The sequence below is a fragment of the Babylonia areolata genome, chromosome 15 (genome assembly GCF_041734735.1).
Source record: "Babylonia areolata isolate BAREFJ2019XMU chromosome 15, ASM4173473v1, whole genome shotgun sequence".
Lineage (NCBI taxonomy): Eukaryota > Metazoa > Mollusca > Gastropoda > Neogastropoda > Buccinidae > Babylonia > Babylonia areolata.
In genome coordinates this window covers 21,255,322-21,269,181 of record NC_134890.1, presented here as the reverse complement: position 1 = coordinate 21,269,181, position 13,860 = coordinate 21,255,322, and the positions used below count along the sequence as shown (strand labels likewise).

General features: G+C 41.5%; 2 protein-coding genes and 1 long non-coding RNA gene across 7 annotated transcripts in view; 1 reads left to right on the top strand and 2 right to left on the bottom strand.

The window, feature by feature from the left end:
* Positions 1–2,076, bottom strand: part of LOC143290485 (uncharacterized) — a 2,778-nt gene extending 702 nt beyond the window's left edge. Inside the window, exons 1-3 of one of the 5 annotated variants that reach the window (XM_076599979.1) lie at positions 1,506–2,076; positions 672–868; positions 1–408 (exon numbers count right to left, since the gene is read on the bottom strand). The exon at positions 1–408 is cut by the window's left edge and continues 702 nt beyond it. In XM_076599979.1, the coding sequence (XP_076456094.1) occupies positions 1–408; positions 672–822 (559 nt within the window). In that variant the 5' untranslated portion in view covers positions 823–868; positions 1,506–2,076. The remainder of the gene's footprint in view (positions 409–671; positions 869–1,505) is intronic. The other 4 variants (XM_076599982.1, XM_076599981.1, XM_076599978.1 and 1 more) reach the window with 4 other exon arrangements.
* LOC143290487 (uncharacterized) lies at positions 1,915–6,747 on the top strand. The gene is made up of 3 exons (XR_013056395.1): positions 1,915–2,037; positions 3,242–3,508; positions 3,971–6,747. It is a non-coding gene; the product is annotated as an uncharacterized LOC143290487 (long non-coding RNA).
* A 107-nt stretch (positions 6,748–6,854) lies between these two features.
* LOC143290486 (large ribosomal subunit protein uL14) lies at positions 6,855–11,382 on the bottom strand. The gene is made up of 5 exons (XM_076599983.1): positions 11,310–11,382; positions 10,218–10,301; positions 9,551–9,679; positions 8,131–8,244; positions 6,855–6,978 (listed from the first exon to the last, which is right to left on the bottom strand). Exons 1-5 carry the CDS (start codon positions 11,320–11,322, stop codon positions 6,896–6,898), a joined length of 423 nt encoding a protein of 140 aa, XP_076456098.1. The 5' UTR covers positions 11,323–11,382; the 3' UTR covers positions 6,855–6,895.
* Positions 11,383–13,860: the final 2,478 nt, after the last annotated feature.

The following is a 13,860-nucleotide window of genomic DNA, read 5'->3' as shown; positions in this document are numbered from 1 at the left end:
TCTCCAGATTCTTCACACACACTTGACACGCTACCCTCAGCTCAAAATCGTTCCCGTCCCTGATGACCTTCCGCCCCAGAAGAAATGTGGACGCCACCAAAGCGATACAAGCGAACAAGCTGAGCAGCCAGTGCAGCCTGAAGAGGAACCCCGCCACAAGAGACACAGCCTCCAACAGAAGAATCAAAGACAGCAGCCCGTCCCCTCGAGGTTCGGGCACGTCTGACGTGTCCATGTACTCTGGGACGGCTTCGTGGAACTTCTCCAGGAGGCCCTGGGTCCTCGGGATGACGATGCACTCGCGGAGGACGAAGGAAACCAGGTGGAGCAGCAAGGCGAAGGTCACCAGAGCCCCCGCCACTCCCCCGCCCTCGGGATAGAGGGTGGTGGCTGCCGCGATCATGAAGCCTGCAGAAAGCACGCGTGGCAAGTGTCATCATGCTGTTGCTGTTATTATTGTTGTCTGTTTGTTGTTGTTGTTGTTGTTTGTTTTTGGGGGAGAGGGGACAGGTGGGGGGGAGGGGTGGGGGGGGAGGGGGCTGTATTCATATAGTTAGCTTGATAGATAGACAGATATCTTTTTCTTCTTTTTTATTTTTTTCTCTATAGTAAAAAAAAAAAAAAAAAAGAAAAAAGAAAAGAAAGGAGGATAAAGAGAGAGACCAGCTCACATGTTCCACACAACAGCAGTACAACGGTGCCGTTCCTGGCCAAGGCAATCCAAGGGAGACGACTGTTGATTATCTCAGTCATGCGACCGAAGTCCTGTCTTAGCTCCTCTACTTCAAAGCGTGTCGGAGAGCGAGACACGAACGAGCCCATTGCTGTCAGTTCTGTTCTGTTCTGTTCTGTTCTGTTCTGTTCTGTTCTGCACACAAATAATCCGGCCACGTGCATGTGTGCGTGCGTGCGTGCGTGCTATTCATATGTGCCCAAAAAGATCGGAATCAGAAAACCATCATTGTTACTGTTATTGTTGTTGCTACACACACACACACACACACACACACACACACACACCACTATCACCACTATCACCACCATACACACAACGTGACATGAAGAGTTGTCTTCAATACTAACCAAAAACAAACAAAACAAAAAAAGAACGAGTCAAACCCGGCATCAGCTAGAGAGAGACGGAGAACACTGAACATTGAACACTGAAATGTGTATTAACGTCATTAGCTGTAAAGCTCTAGTGTCATAGTAGGTACAAATCAGAACAAAAAATGGTGCAAAACAGATCAAACGGAACAGAAAAGAAAAGAAAGGTGCAAAATAACTAATAAGAGATAAGTGACACTTTGGCACTTATTAGCTAAAAAAAAGATTTTAAATTTAAGTCCGTGTGACAAGGGGTACTGTGCCTTCTTTTTTTTTTTCGTCTCCAAGGTTTGGACACTGAGTGCACAGAAAACAAAGTACATATAAATCAGAGAGACAGAGACAGACAGAGATACAGAGAGAGAGACGGAGAGCAAGCACCTAGCAAAAAACCTTACCTTAGCTAGTTGATTCTGTGCACAAATCAGGAAATCACGACGAATGAAGTCTACAGTCTGACTGCTAACTGGATTATGGAGTGACTATGCCGCGGCACCACCGCACAACACACACAATTTTGTGTCTCTTTGACAGTTGGAACTTATCTTCAGATGCTGATGCATAACCGCTCGCTTTGCTGTTGTCGTGTATGTGTGTGTGTGTGTGTGTGTGTGTGTGGCTACTGACGTGCGTGAGTAGGCCTATGCACTGTGGGTGAATTATCACTGAAGTGAAGTCAGTGGCAAAGAAGGCTAAACTGAAAACAGACCTTGCAATTTTCCAGGAAGTGTAAAAATAAAGACACGGCGTTGTGTGCTGGCATTCCGCGCCCAAAGGCAGTGCATGGTGAAGGCCCACCGAAAAAGCAAAGGGGAACTTTTGCGTTTCCCCACCAAGTCTAAAAATAAACACACGTACAGTTGTGGTCGATCTTTTCACATAGCCGCAAACACCATTCGTGACAGCGGAAAGTCTTTGGACCGTCCAAAGGTTCGTCTTTGTCTGTCTTGTCAGTTTCGTCCAGTCTCATCCTTGTCAGCCTCTGCGAGGGGGGTAGGGGGGCGGGGGGGGTGGCGTCCGAAGGGTGGTGGTGACGTCAGTCAGTGTGTGTGTGTGTGTGCAGTGTGTGACGTCAGTGTGTGTGTGTGTTTGTTCGTCAAGTTATTTAGTTTAACGTCCTTTCACTTTAAAATGAGGGTAGGGAAAAAATCGAGGGAGAACTAAAAGAAATTACTGTGTACGCATGCGAGTAAATGAAAGTGTGTGTGCGTGCCTGTGTGCGCGCGTGCGTCTGAGACCACCACACAAGGTCTAGTGGAGTGTAAGAAAATACTGGCGACTATTGTAATACTAATTCGTGTCGCTCAGTGCTTGGGAAAAAGGTCTACTGTTATTTGAAGTCATGTGTTTGATCCGGGCGACTGTGACGCCAGTGACTGTACATGCATGTGAGCGTGCAGTGTGCACACTGACAACACACTTAATTGTGGCAGTGCGTATCACCGTGACTGAGTGCATGAAGACAGCAGATCCGCAGTGTGTATACTGATCTCGTCTCACGGCTGAAGTGGGGGTGGGGGGATAAGCTAAACTGAAGTGATTGTGTCGGGTTGTGTTACTGATTCAGTATACTGATTTCATTTTGTTGACTCACTTGTGTAAACAAAGTGAGTCTATGTTTTAACCCGGTGTTCGGTTGTCTGTGTGTGTGTGTCCGTGTGTCTGTGTGTCCATGGTAAACTTTAACATTGACATTTTCTCTGCAAATACTTTGTCAGTTGACACCAAATTTGGCATAAAAATAGGAAAAATTCAGTTCTTTCCAGTCATCTTGTTTAAAACAATATTGCACCTCTGGGATGGGCACAAAAATATATATATATATATAAAGAAGCCTAATTATATGCAAACTGCATTTACTGTTATATTTATATTTTTTGTATTCTCTAAACTTGGCACTTTGACCTCTTATTCTGACACAACAACAAGAGGAGTCATTATTATCATTTTTGGTTCAAACAGGAACTTCTTTTGCTAAGCATGGAATTTTTATTTATTTTGCAAACGTTTTGGTGCAGATAGTAAAAAGGGAAATTACTCTGTAATTAATGCTAGGGGACTTAATTTATCACAAGTGAGTCTTGAAGGCCTTGCCTCTCTTGTTTTGTTGTGGTTTCATCCGACATTGAAACAGGCAGAGCGACGTCGGAATTCAACCGCCGGACTCAACAGAGAACCGTGCGAAGGAACCGTGGGTCAGGCAGGCCTTCAATCGTACCCGTTCCCCAATAGACCATGGGTGGCTTTCTGTCGCGGTACCTGTTCCCTCCAACCCAGGCTGACATGGAGAATCTGAAGGGGGAATTCCAGAAGCTGGTTGACAGGCTTGACCGCTGCTACCTGCCCTGTCTTCGCTTCTTCTCATTGGGCGGGCTTGCTCTGTTATTGCTTGGCGTTGCGGGTATGTATTATAGTTTATATGATACTGTGAGGCTGGCAATATCAATTAGGGTACTCTGGGGATTTGTGTGTGTGTTTGCAATAAATGAAAACGTATGTGTATCCCACAATAGAAAAAAGGAGACAGATATCGAAGGGGACTTTTTTTTTTCCTTTTATAAGGCCCTGAAGGCCTTAGCAGACAACCTGCCAGTCACAACACGACCACAACTGCATCGATAAACTAAGCTTATGTGAATTTTAAGCCTTCCAGTTCTTTCTCTTCTTTTGATGACGTATACAGTGACGTCACTATGCACATACGTGATACATGCTATGGCACTAAAGGGGTTTTAACAATATAGGTTTGACATATCTGTGCATATCCATACATTTGGGTGCTTTGATACATCTTAGGAAATTTAGGACAGAATGTTATTTTATTGATGAGCATGGGATCAACATTTTGTTTGTGTGTGTGCAGTGAATTTGTTCCTGAAAGGTGCCATCCAGGATTCACTGCGAGCACAGGTAGCAGGTCTGCTCTTGCTTGTAGGCTTCATCTTGCATTTGTGGGGGTTCCTTTTCCGATGTATCATTATCTGGTCCATAAAGCGGCTCCTGGACGAGTTTCACAGAATACTGCCAAACTCAGCTTTTGTGTCCAAACCATCGATTAGTTGCATAGAACTTTTATTCTGGTGTTTGGGTGATCTTTTGTTTCTGTATCTGGGTGAATTATTAGATACTTGGTCTCTGTTCTTTGTCGGCTTGCTGGTTGGGTTGCTTTTTACAAAAATCATACAAAGCAGAGCAAATCTGAAGACCACCTGCTATATCTGTATTTCATCTCTGAATGCAGTACTGCATATCTGTGAAGATCTTAAAAAACAGTAGGTAGCTCTGAGGTAGCTGATGATTGGAGAAGCAAAGCTTAGAGGCTAGCCTCTCATCAAATTTTACTATGTGAAGAACATCACATTTTTTGTCGACAGCATATACTTGTTTTGATGTTTTTGTGTCATCGTTGCTTTTGACGACTATAACATGTGCCATAAAAAAAAATCATTTGTCATCACATTCCCATTTTGGCAGAATATGTTTTTAACAACTGTATGCTATGTTTGATACATTACTGAACAGGGAACTGAACGCAAGATGTTCTGTCTCCTACTTTTATGCTTTCTAAGAACATCGGTTATCAGATGTCCAATTCTCATTACACAACCAGCAAATATTTTTCCTCTTTTGATCATTTTAGCTTTCAATATGGTTGTTGATAATCTAATACTTGAATTCAATGAGATATTTTGTAACCTAGTTTCATGCCTTCTAAACACATCAGTGATCAAATGTGACTTTTTTTTTTTGGGGGGGGGGGGGGGGGGGGCATTCAGTTTTCACAACCTGCAATTTTTTTCTGCTTTATCAATATGGTTGTTAATAATGCTCAGATACTGGGAATGTAAGGAGATATTTGATCAACTTTTATGCCTTCTAAACATATGTGATCAAGTGCCCAATACTTATACAACCAGCAACTCCTCATGTCATTTCAGTTGTCCACACGGTTGTCAATTTGCTGTTTTTACTCATATATTTCAATTCCCCCCCCCCCCCCCCCCCAAATAAAGCCTGCTTTTCCATTTGTTTCTATCCTACCATGTATTATACACTATCACAATGAATTGTGTCAGGAGCGAATGTTTTATGGAGCAGTTTGTATTGTCAGGCACAAGACTAATAAAATATAAACAGTGCAGGCTGCAGAACACTGCCCTGAGGAATACCAAAGTTGTCGTTTCAGGATCTCTAAAGGAAATTTTCTTCTTTTTTTTTTTTTTAATTAGGTTATGTAACACTTACCATGACCCACTAGTGCAGACTCCAGCAGGGATCCGATTCCTGTCCTGTGCAAACTGCTACCCGCCTGTGCGGAGAAAACGAAAGTAGCTATGGCCAATAACCTCAGACCCCTGCCGGAGTCTGCACAAGTGGGTCACAGTTAAGTATGTGTAGTTAAATCATTGTTTCATGAAATGCTCCCAAATGACAATCCATTAAGTGTGCAGAGAAGAAATGCACAATCAGCTTAGCTTTTGCACTGTTGTTAGTCACAAGGCAGTAATGTTTTGTGAGGGGTGTAGCTCCACTTCAACTGCCTTCATGTTCTCCATTGCAAACTAGTCCAGTTCTCTTAAATATTAATTCACTAAAGGTGTTATAAAAGTTATGAAAATTCCTAGACTTTTCAAGAATTTGCATGTAAAACGTATGTATGACTTCAAGCCCTTGAAAAAGTCTTCCTCTTTTTCAAAGACTTTTCTGAGCGTTCATGACGGTCAGTGAGGAAACCCTGCACCCATTAAACGCAGAGGCCTTTATAAAAAAAATAAAAATAAAAAAACTTGTTTTTCTTTAAATCAACGTATCTCTGTCAGTGCAACAAGAAACCCGTTATGCTACGCTCATGATAAACTGTACTGACACTGTACATGAAAAACTGTAATGACACTGCATGCATTTGTGAATAAAATGGTTTCTGGGTTCAGATCAGTCTGTTTTGTGCGAGTGCTTTCACGCTCCTGAAAGCGTGCAAAAACACTTTCATTTAAACCCACACCACCATAAAATGTCAAAACTTAGCCGTATGGAGAGCACAGGAACAGGAGTCATAATGGCTGCCAGAAAAAGAGGGCGCTAGCCAGTGGGACAAAGGGGAGGTTACCTACTTCTGGGAGGTTATCGGCCATAGTTTCGTTTTCTCCACATAGGCAGATAGTAGTTTGCACAGGACAGGAATGTCAGACCCCTGCCGGGGTCTGCACTAGTTGGGTCACGGTTAAGTATGTGTAATTAAATGAACATTTTGTTTTTTTCAATTTGCATATTCTTGTTTTAGCCAGAAGAGGATGTTGTGGTGTAAAAACAAGTTTCAGCTCACTTTCTAGTGTTTGAAATCAAGTGCTTTTAGTGGTGGCAGCAATCCCCCTCCCCCAAGTTTATAATTTTCTCTGGTCTTGGAGAACACAGTTATCATATTAGCTAGTACGGCAACTCTGGACTGCATACTCAACTGACCATTTCCAAAGATTATCAACAGCACATATATTTTAACTAACTTGTATTCTTTCTATTTTCCCCCTTGTAGATGGTTTAGGAAGAAGACCATGGATTGTAACAAATGTGTGGGGATGTCCACATCTGATGCAGGCTTGCTGCATTCTGATTCACCGCATAAACAACACAACTGACAAAGACCAAGCAGATGAATAAAAGAATTCCTCATCTTACAAAAACACATAACACACACACAGAGCAAAACACTGTCATGCACTCAACCAAGAAACACGCACTGAGAATGCCAGTGAGATGGGCAGAGTTTTTTTTTTTATTGAAGTGCACTGAATTACGCGATACTGGAGGCGTTGCTGGCAATCCTGGGCCACAGGTCTGCACACTCCTTCGCCACTGGGCCTGTGATGGCACTGCCTGAAACACAAACCACACGGGGAGGTGAAACAGCGGCTACATTTCTTGGGTCACAACCAACAAACCGTCTGGTCAGCATTTCACCCATACAGGGATACAGACAAGACAGGGAAGTGAGATAGTGGATTATATTTCTCTTGGGTCACACCCAACAAACTGGTCAACGTTGTCGTCATCCATACAGGACAGACAGACAGGAAGGTAAGATAGGTCAAGGCGAATTACATGTTTTGGTTGCAACATTTTCTCTCTTTTTTTGCAACTTCGAGGTACTATAAGGTTTCTGCCCCACTCCAACACTGTCATACACAATGCTACTGCAACCAATAGAACAGAAGAAAATAACATACAGATCAAGATGATACAGCGAGTCATATTTTCATTAAACAATGATACAGTGTCCTACAAAAAACAAAAAAAAATCACCCAAATATTAACGTTTTTACACTCCACCCCCAACTCTCTCTCATACACAATGCTACAACCAACGGAAAAGAAAACGACAAACTCAGACAGGATGGCCAATCTACTCTGTTACAAGGGTTCAGGACATCAAGTGACGGCTGCATAAGCAGAGCTGTTAAAGTGTTGATTTTCAATCCGAGAGTTCCTAGTGCCTGAACCCCCTTCATTGTATACTCATGCAGAAGATCAAATATGCAAGTCAAAGATCCCATAATCCACGTCAGCATTAGGTGCATTATAGAAACAAATGTACCCGACAGACAGCGCCCCCCGCCCCCCCCCACCACACACACCCCAGGTAAAAACGTACATCCTCGAAAATGCCCACTTGTGTATACCTATAAACATGGAAATCGCAACCAACGAAAAAAAGAAGAAAAACACCAGTATCAGTATCAGTGGCTCAAGGAGGCGTCACTGCATTCGGACAAATCCATATACGCTACACCACATCTGCCAAGCAGATGCCTGACCAGCACCGTAACCCAACGCGCTTAGTCAGGCCTCGAGAAAAAAATAAATTAAAAAAATAAAATAAGTAAATAAATAATAGATATATACATAAAAAAAGAACTACAACTAAAATATTAATATCTATAAGGAAGGACTGTGAATACTGATTCACTGAAAAACACCAAATGGCAACAAAAATGTTGTCCCCTGGCAAAATTTTATGCTTATGCTTACCTTTCATCTCTCCCTTGACGTTGACTATGACCCCTGCGTTGTCTTCAAACACAATGAAGGTGCCATCCTTTCTCCTCATGGCTTTTCTCTGTCGGATCACCACTGCTGGCATAACTGCAAACAAACATAGCGGGGCCCGTCAAAGATCAGGCATCTAATGCGAACTACGCTCCACATCAACGTTTACAAAGAGTTTTGCCCCTCAAGATGCTTTTGGTGCTACTTCATTCCCACTGAAGCCTAGATAACCAGTCAACTATGGATAAATGTAAATAAACTGATATGTAAATCTATGCAAGATTATCACTGGCACTGACAATCCTCATGTTTGTTGCCATAATGCGAACTTGGATTCTTAGACCTGTAGAGAACAGTGATTAAACCAGCCGCAAACACTCTGCCATGTTTACAGTTACACCGTCCTTATTTTTAACCCTCTGCCCCCCCCCCCCCCCCCCCCCTTCCCAATCCCCCGTTGGAAGTGCCCTATTCAATCCCCAAACACTCTGGTATGGCCCACTAAACAGAGTTCAATTACCTTTACTTTCACTTTTAGCAGTTCCATAATTCACCAAGAGTGGAAGTACATTTGTTACTTCCTTTCACAACCACCATTTTGCAGTTCAAAGCAGGTGGATTGGTTGAAAGGTTTCTGAGCCATGAATTTTTTATGTTGATGATTTTGGGGGACGAAAACGGCTGAGAATGACTGACTAGACATGCCTTCACTTCAGTCATGGGCAACTGTTATGATGAGGTATCTTTATAAATTGAGCACACACAATTAATAGATCACCCAGAGTAAGTTTCCCTATCTTCAACGCACCACAGCTTTAGAGTTTTTCAAGAACACCAAGTTCGTTTATTTTTATATCTGACCTTTTCTGCAGATCATGAACTGTCTTCCGCATAAAAACATTAAAGCTATATTTTATATGGTTTGTGTGTGTGTGTGTGTGTTTTGTTTGTTGTTGTTTTTTAGTGTGTGTGAGACACGTGTGGATTTACTTCCCTTCACACAGGTTTTAGAAGTTCCCTGAGCTTTTTTGGTCAGGAGGCTGAGGGTGAAAATACTATATAAAGCAATAGTACACACTTTTTGTTGATCACAATTCAACATTTTACAACCATCTAAAGCAAACCATTGCAAACACACAGAAATGTTTTCCTTTGATAAAGCACAGAACTCCTTACCAATCTAAATGTTAACCAGCACTTTCTCAGCAGTTCGACTGTAAAAGGACAATGCATTCAATCATAACCCCCTATACTCAAACAATACTCATCACTTTTATCAGTTTATCATTCAGGTCAAATCAATCCAACCACATACCATTACAGTTCAATAATAAAGAGAAAACCCTGAACACTTCTAAATTATTTCATACCAACGCACTGAAAAGGACATGAAAGTACTTACCCTTTTTACGGAGCTCAGGCTTTCCCTTCTTCACAGTGGCCACAAACATGTCCCCGGAGCCTGCCGCAGGCAGACGGTTCAGGCGACCCTTGATGCCATGGACAGCAATCACGTACAGGTTCTTGGCCCCTACACCATCAGTAACAAAGAGTCAACTTCAGTTCTGTCCCCAAAGGAAAAGAAAAAGCGGCAGACGCCTGACCATCGCATGCATTCAGGTTCAAAATAGTTCTCCCTCCTTTCTGCTTTAAAAATACAAATTGTAAATGCCTTTCTTCTTACACTAGTTACAGCATTAGTTAACAATATAAACCAATTTGTCTTATTGGCACAGACTAGCACACTGGCTTTGTATATATTTACTGATTTAGCAAGAAATTCCTGCACTTTATCAGCACACAGTAGTCCAGATATGACAAATATACAGCCAGCCCTCGAAAGACGTATTCTAAAGAAACAAAGCTCAACAAAATGATAGGACACACACACACAATCAACTGTACCTAACAATCAATAGTGTACTGCCCTTCCCTTAAAATTTCTTGTCTTCTGTCTGACCTAGCTCTTAATAATGCAGTTAATTTCATTATGTTGGCACAACTGAAGGCAGAGGACAGAGAAAACGAAAAGCCAGAAATCATCTCATCATGTCAAGCATAAAACTTACCAGTGTTGTCAGCACAGTTGATCACTGCACCAACTGGCAAACCGAGGGCGATGCGGAATTTCCCTCCGGCGGTACCTCCTCTTCCTGCCAGTAACAAAAAAATATAGTCAGATCTTTTGTGATCACAATGTTATTTCAATGAACTTCAAGTGACAGAATAATTAAAATGACTGTGGTTGTTAACGAGGAAGAAGAAAAACGAACCATCAAACCATGTTGAAACTATGAGTAAGCAGAATGGGAATAAATAACTTGTATTAATGAAAAAAGCATGTTCCGATCTGTGCACTACATCAAATGACAAAGAGAAATGAATGACTAGCTGACAGTAAATTTGAAAAAGGAACAGCAATAGATATTTATACTTTTAGTACCAAGATATGACACACAATGATATAGCTTGGATTCATATATAAATTAATAAATGATTTAAAACGCTTGCACTTTTGTTGGCACTTTCTTCTGCCAGTGAGTGTTCATATGCCAGCAAGCTGAAGACTGGTAATATGGACACTTGCTGGCAGGTTTCTTTTAGCTGAACATGCAAGCACAAGTGAACTATTTGTACGAACTTCGAAAATCTCAAAGATAGACTAAAACAGATTATCGTAACATGATTTTCACGCTTAGAGTTGCGTGACGAACATGCACATATCATCTCACTAACGCCTTCCTTTTACCAACTCAGGACTTATTTGATTCAACATTAAAAAAAAATATATCAAGACGTCAGTGGCTTTGTCGCCATAAGTGGTATAAAACTTTTACTGCATCAAATTAAAATGCGTTTGATCAATAGAGTGGTTTCAGCTCCTTTTTCAGTACCTAGCGCTTGTATGTTCGTTTCTTTTCTCAAATCATGTCTCGGTAGTGAAAGCAAGATATGGGGAAGAGGGATCGAATATTCCACTACCAACTAAACTCGTGGGCCCTGGTCTAACAATTGTCAAAATAACCACAATTTTTGGATGCAAACGAACAAAATAACACTGTGGAAACAAAGCTGAAACCGTTATTACTTTCAATAACAAAGATAATATGTAGATGGTAAAATCTAACACAGATTTTGGAAGATACAGAAAAACTCATTACCTCTCTTCGACATGTTGAAAGATTGACTTGAACTGAAAAGGAAGTCAGATGTGAACCGGAACAGGAAATGTAGAGGGTTGGCTATACAGCTGGTCACTCTGTCAAGTTCGTGAAAAGTTCCTTAAATGAAATACTATTAATGCTTTGATATTGATCATTACCAATGACAATACAATAATGATTTTACAGACACAGAGATTAGGTTCCTACTTCATTTACGCCGATTGGTATACACTTGTACTCTCCCCCCCTCTCTCTCTCTGTTTTACTTACTGTTTTATATTCACATTAGTATAGCATTTTTAACATACACAATGATGCTTATGTGTGTGTAAGTGTGCGTGTGCGAGAGAGAGAGGAGAGAGAGAGTGTGTGTGTGTGTGTGTGTGTGTGTGTGTGTGTGTGTGTGTGTGTGTGTGTGTGTTCTGTTGTTGTTTTTTGTTTGTTTGTTTGTTTTTTTTATGTCAATTAGTACTGATACCATGCTTGTGCATCTGTGAGTGTGTGTGTGTGTGTGTGTGTGTGTGTGTGTGTGTGTGTGTGTGTGCGTGTGTGTGTGTGTGTGTGTGTGTGTTATTTTTACCATGCTTATGCCTTTATGTAGTATAGTATTCGCATTCTATGACTTTAAGTAGCATTGTGTAGTGCATTCACCTTCACCTATCTCGTAGTCTTGTGGACCGTTGGGGTGCCACAGGTGATCTGGCAACCAGCATCCTCCAATCCTCTCGGTTTTCTGACCTCCTGATTGTATCGCTCAACCTCAAGCCCATCCATTCTGGGATGTTGTCCTCCCATCTCTTCCTCTGTCTGCCTCTCCTTCTCCCTCCTTGCACTGTGCCCTGCAGGAATGTCTTGGCAAGCCGATGATCTCATGACATGGCCATACCATTTGAGCTTGCGTCTCTTGACCAAGGTCAACAGGTCTTCGTAGGGCCCAGTGACTTGCCTGATTCTGTTTCGAACTTCTTCGTTCGTGATATGATCGTTGTAGGAGATGCCCAGGAGTCTTCGAAAGCATCTCATCTCAGTGGACTGTATTCTCTTTTCTATTTCAGCTGTTAAGGTCCACGATTCACATGCATAGAAGAGTATTGATGTCACCAGGGCACGCATCAGTCTGATCTTTGAGCCGAGTGCAATGTTCCGGTCGTTCCAGATGTACCTCAGTTTTGTGAGCGCTGCTGTCGCCTGTGCAATCCTGGAGAGTACTTCGGGTTTGGATCCCTCATCTGTCACAATTGCTCCCAGGTATTTAAAGCTGTGGACAGTTTCTAGCTTCTGGCCATCCACTCTTATGTCAGTGCTGATACCATTGGTGTAGTTGGTCATCAGTTTGGTCGTCTCTGCACTGATCTGCGTGTAGTGCATGCAATGACATATATAACGTAGTTTTGTGTAGTGTAGACCCTGTTTCAGGGCGGGTACTGGATGAAAAAAAGCGCGCCAGTGCGGCTTATCTATTATCCTCGATAATAAAGAATTTGTCTTGTCTTGTCTTGTCATTCTCTCTCTTATGATATGAATGGAAATAGGTAAGGAAAACTGGGATTATTATGTTGAAACGATTCTGTCTGACCTTGGTTTTGGAATTGTGTGGATGTCTCAGGAAGCCTGAGTGAGAAATGAGCAGCAGTTTGTTTGTTGTTTTTTTTCTCCAAATTTAAAGATAGACTTATTTGTTCTTTTAAACAAAATTGGCATTCTGATATAGAAACTTAAGAAAAATAAAGTCCTTTATTTTCATTCAAAAGTGTATTTCAAACGTAAAAATTCCTGACAGTCATCACAGATAAGTGGCAAAGTTGAAATTTTGCAAGATTTCGGTATTGTAAGACACTTGGATTTAATGCGAATAAAAGATGGTTTCAGCCGGGGACATCCACAGAATCACATGCCCTTTGTGTGCTTCTGGTGTAGGTAATGAAAAACATTCCTTGTTTCAATGTAAACCATCCGATAAGGTAAGAGATAAGTGTGTGTTTGTTTGTTTGTTTGTTTTCAATCTGATGTAGCTAAAAGGCGCGACATTGTTTCTGCTTTGTCGTCTGATGATGATGATCTTACAATTCTGTCAAGCGCTGAAATCATTGAAGAAGCACAACTGAAGAATAATATGTAGTCTTACTATTCAGAACACTACCAGAGTAAATGTGAGGAAGACAACAATGTATATATAATGTCTGTTATCTTGTGCTCAGACACTAAGCAAGCCAAGATGGTAAAGTTGACATTGAACAATATTGAAATGCTAATGTAGTATGATATAGTGAAGGAATGGACACAACTCATAGGATGTAGACCTTGCTGATTTATTCGCTCATCGCTCAGGTAAGTGAAGCTGTAGCATAGTTATGGGAGAATAGATGGTCAAGTTCTTCCGTATTCTTTTTTTTTCTTTTCTTTTCTTTTGATGCTTTTTGCTTCCCTATTGTGAGGGTGTAGTACTTGGATGAAATCTGTTTTGTCAAGATTTTCTTTGTTTGTTTGTTTTCCCGGTTTTGTTTGGAAGGAGTGAGCAGAGTGTCACATCTGTATGTGCTTGTGGTGA

Excerpts from the sequence above, each read along its gene's own strand:
- LOC143290486 (XM_076599983.1), bottom strand. Across the intron at positions 8,245-9,550 it reads GCCTGAGCTCCGTAAAAAGG|TTATGCCAGCAGTGGTGATC; the intron begins GTAAGTACTTTC and ends GTTTGTTTGCAG. Across the intron at positions 6,979-8,130 it reads CGTCAAGGGAGAGATGAAAG|GCAGTGCCATCACAGGCCCA; the intron begins GTAAGCATAAGC and ends TTTGTGTTTCAG.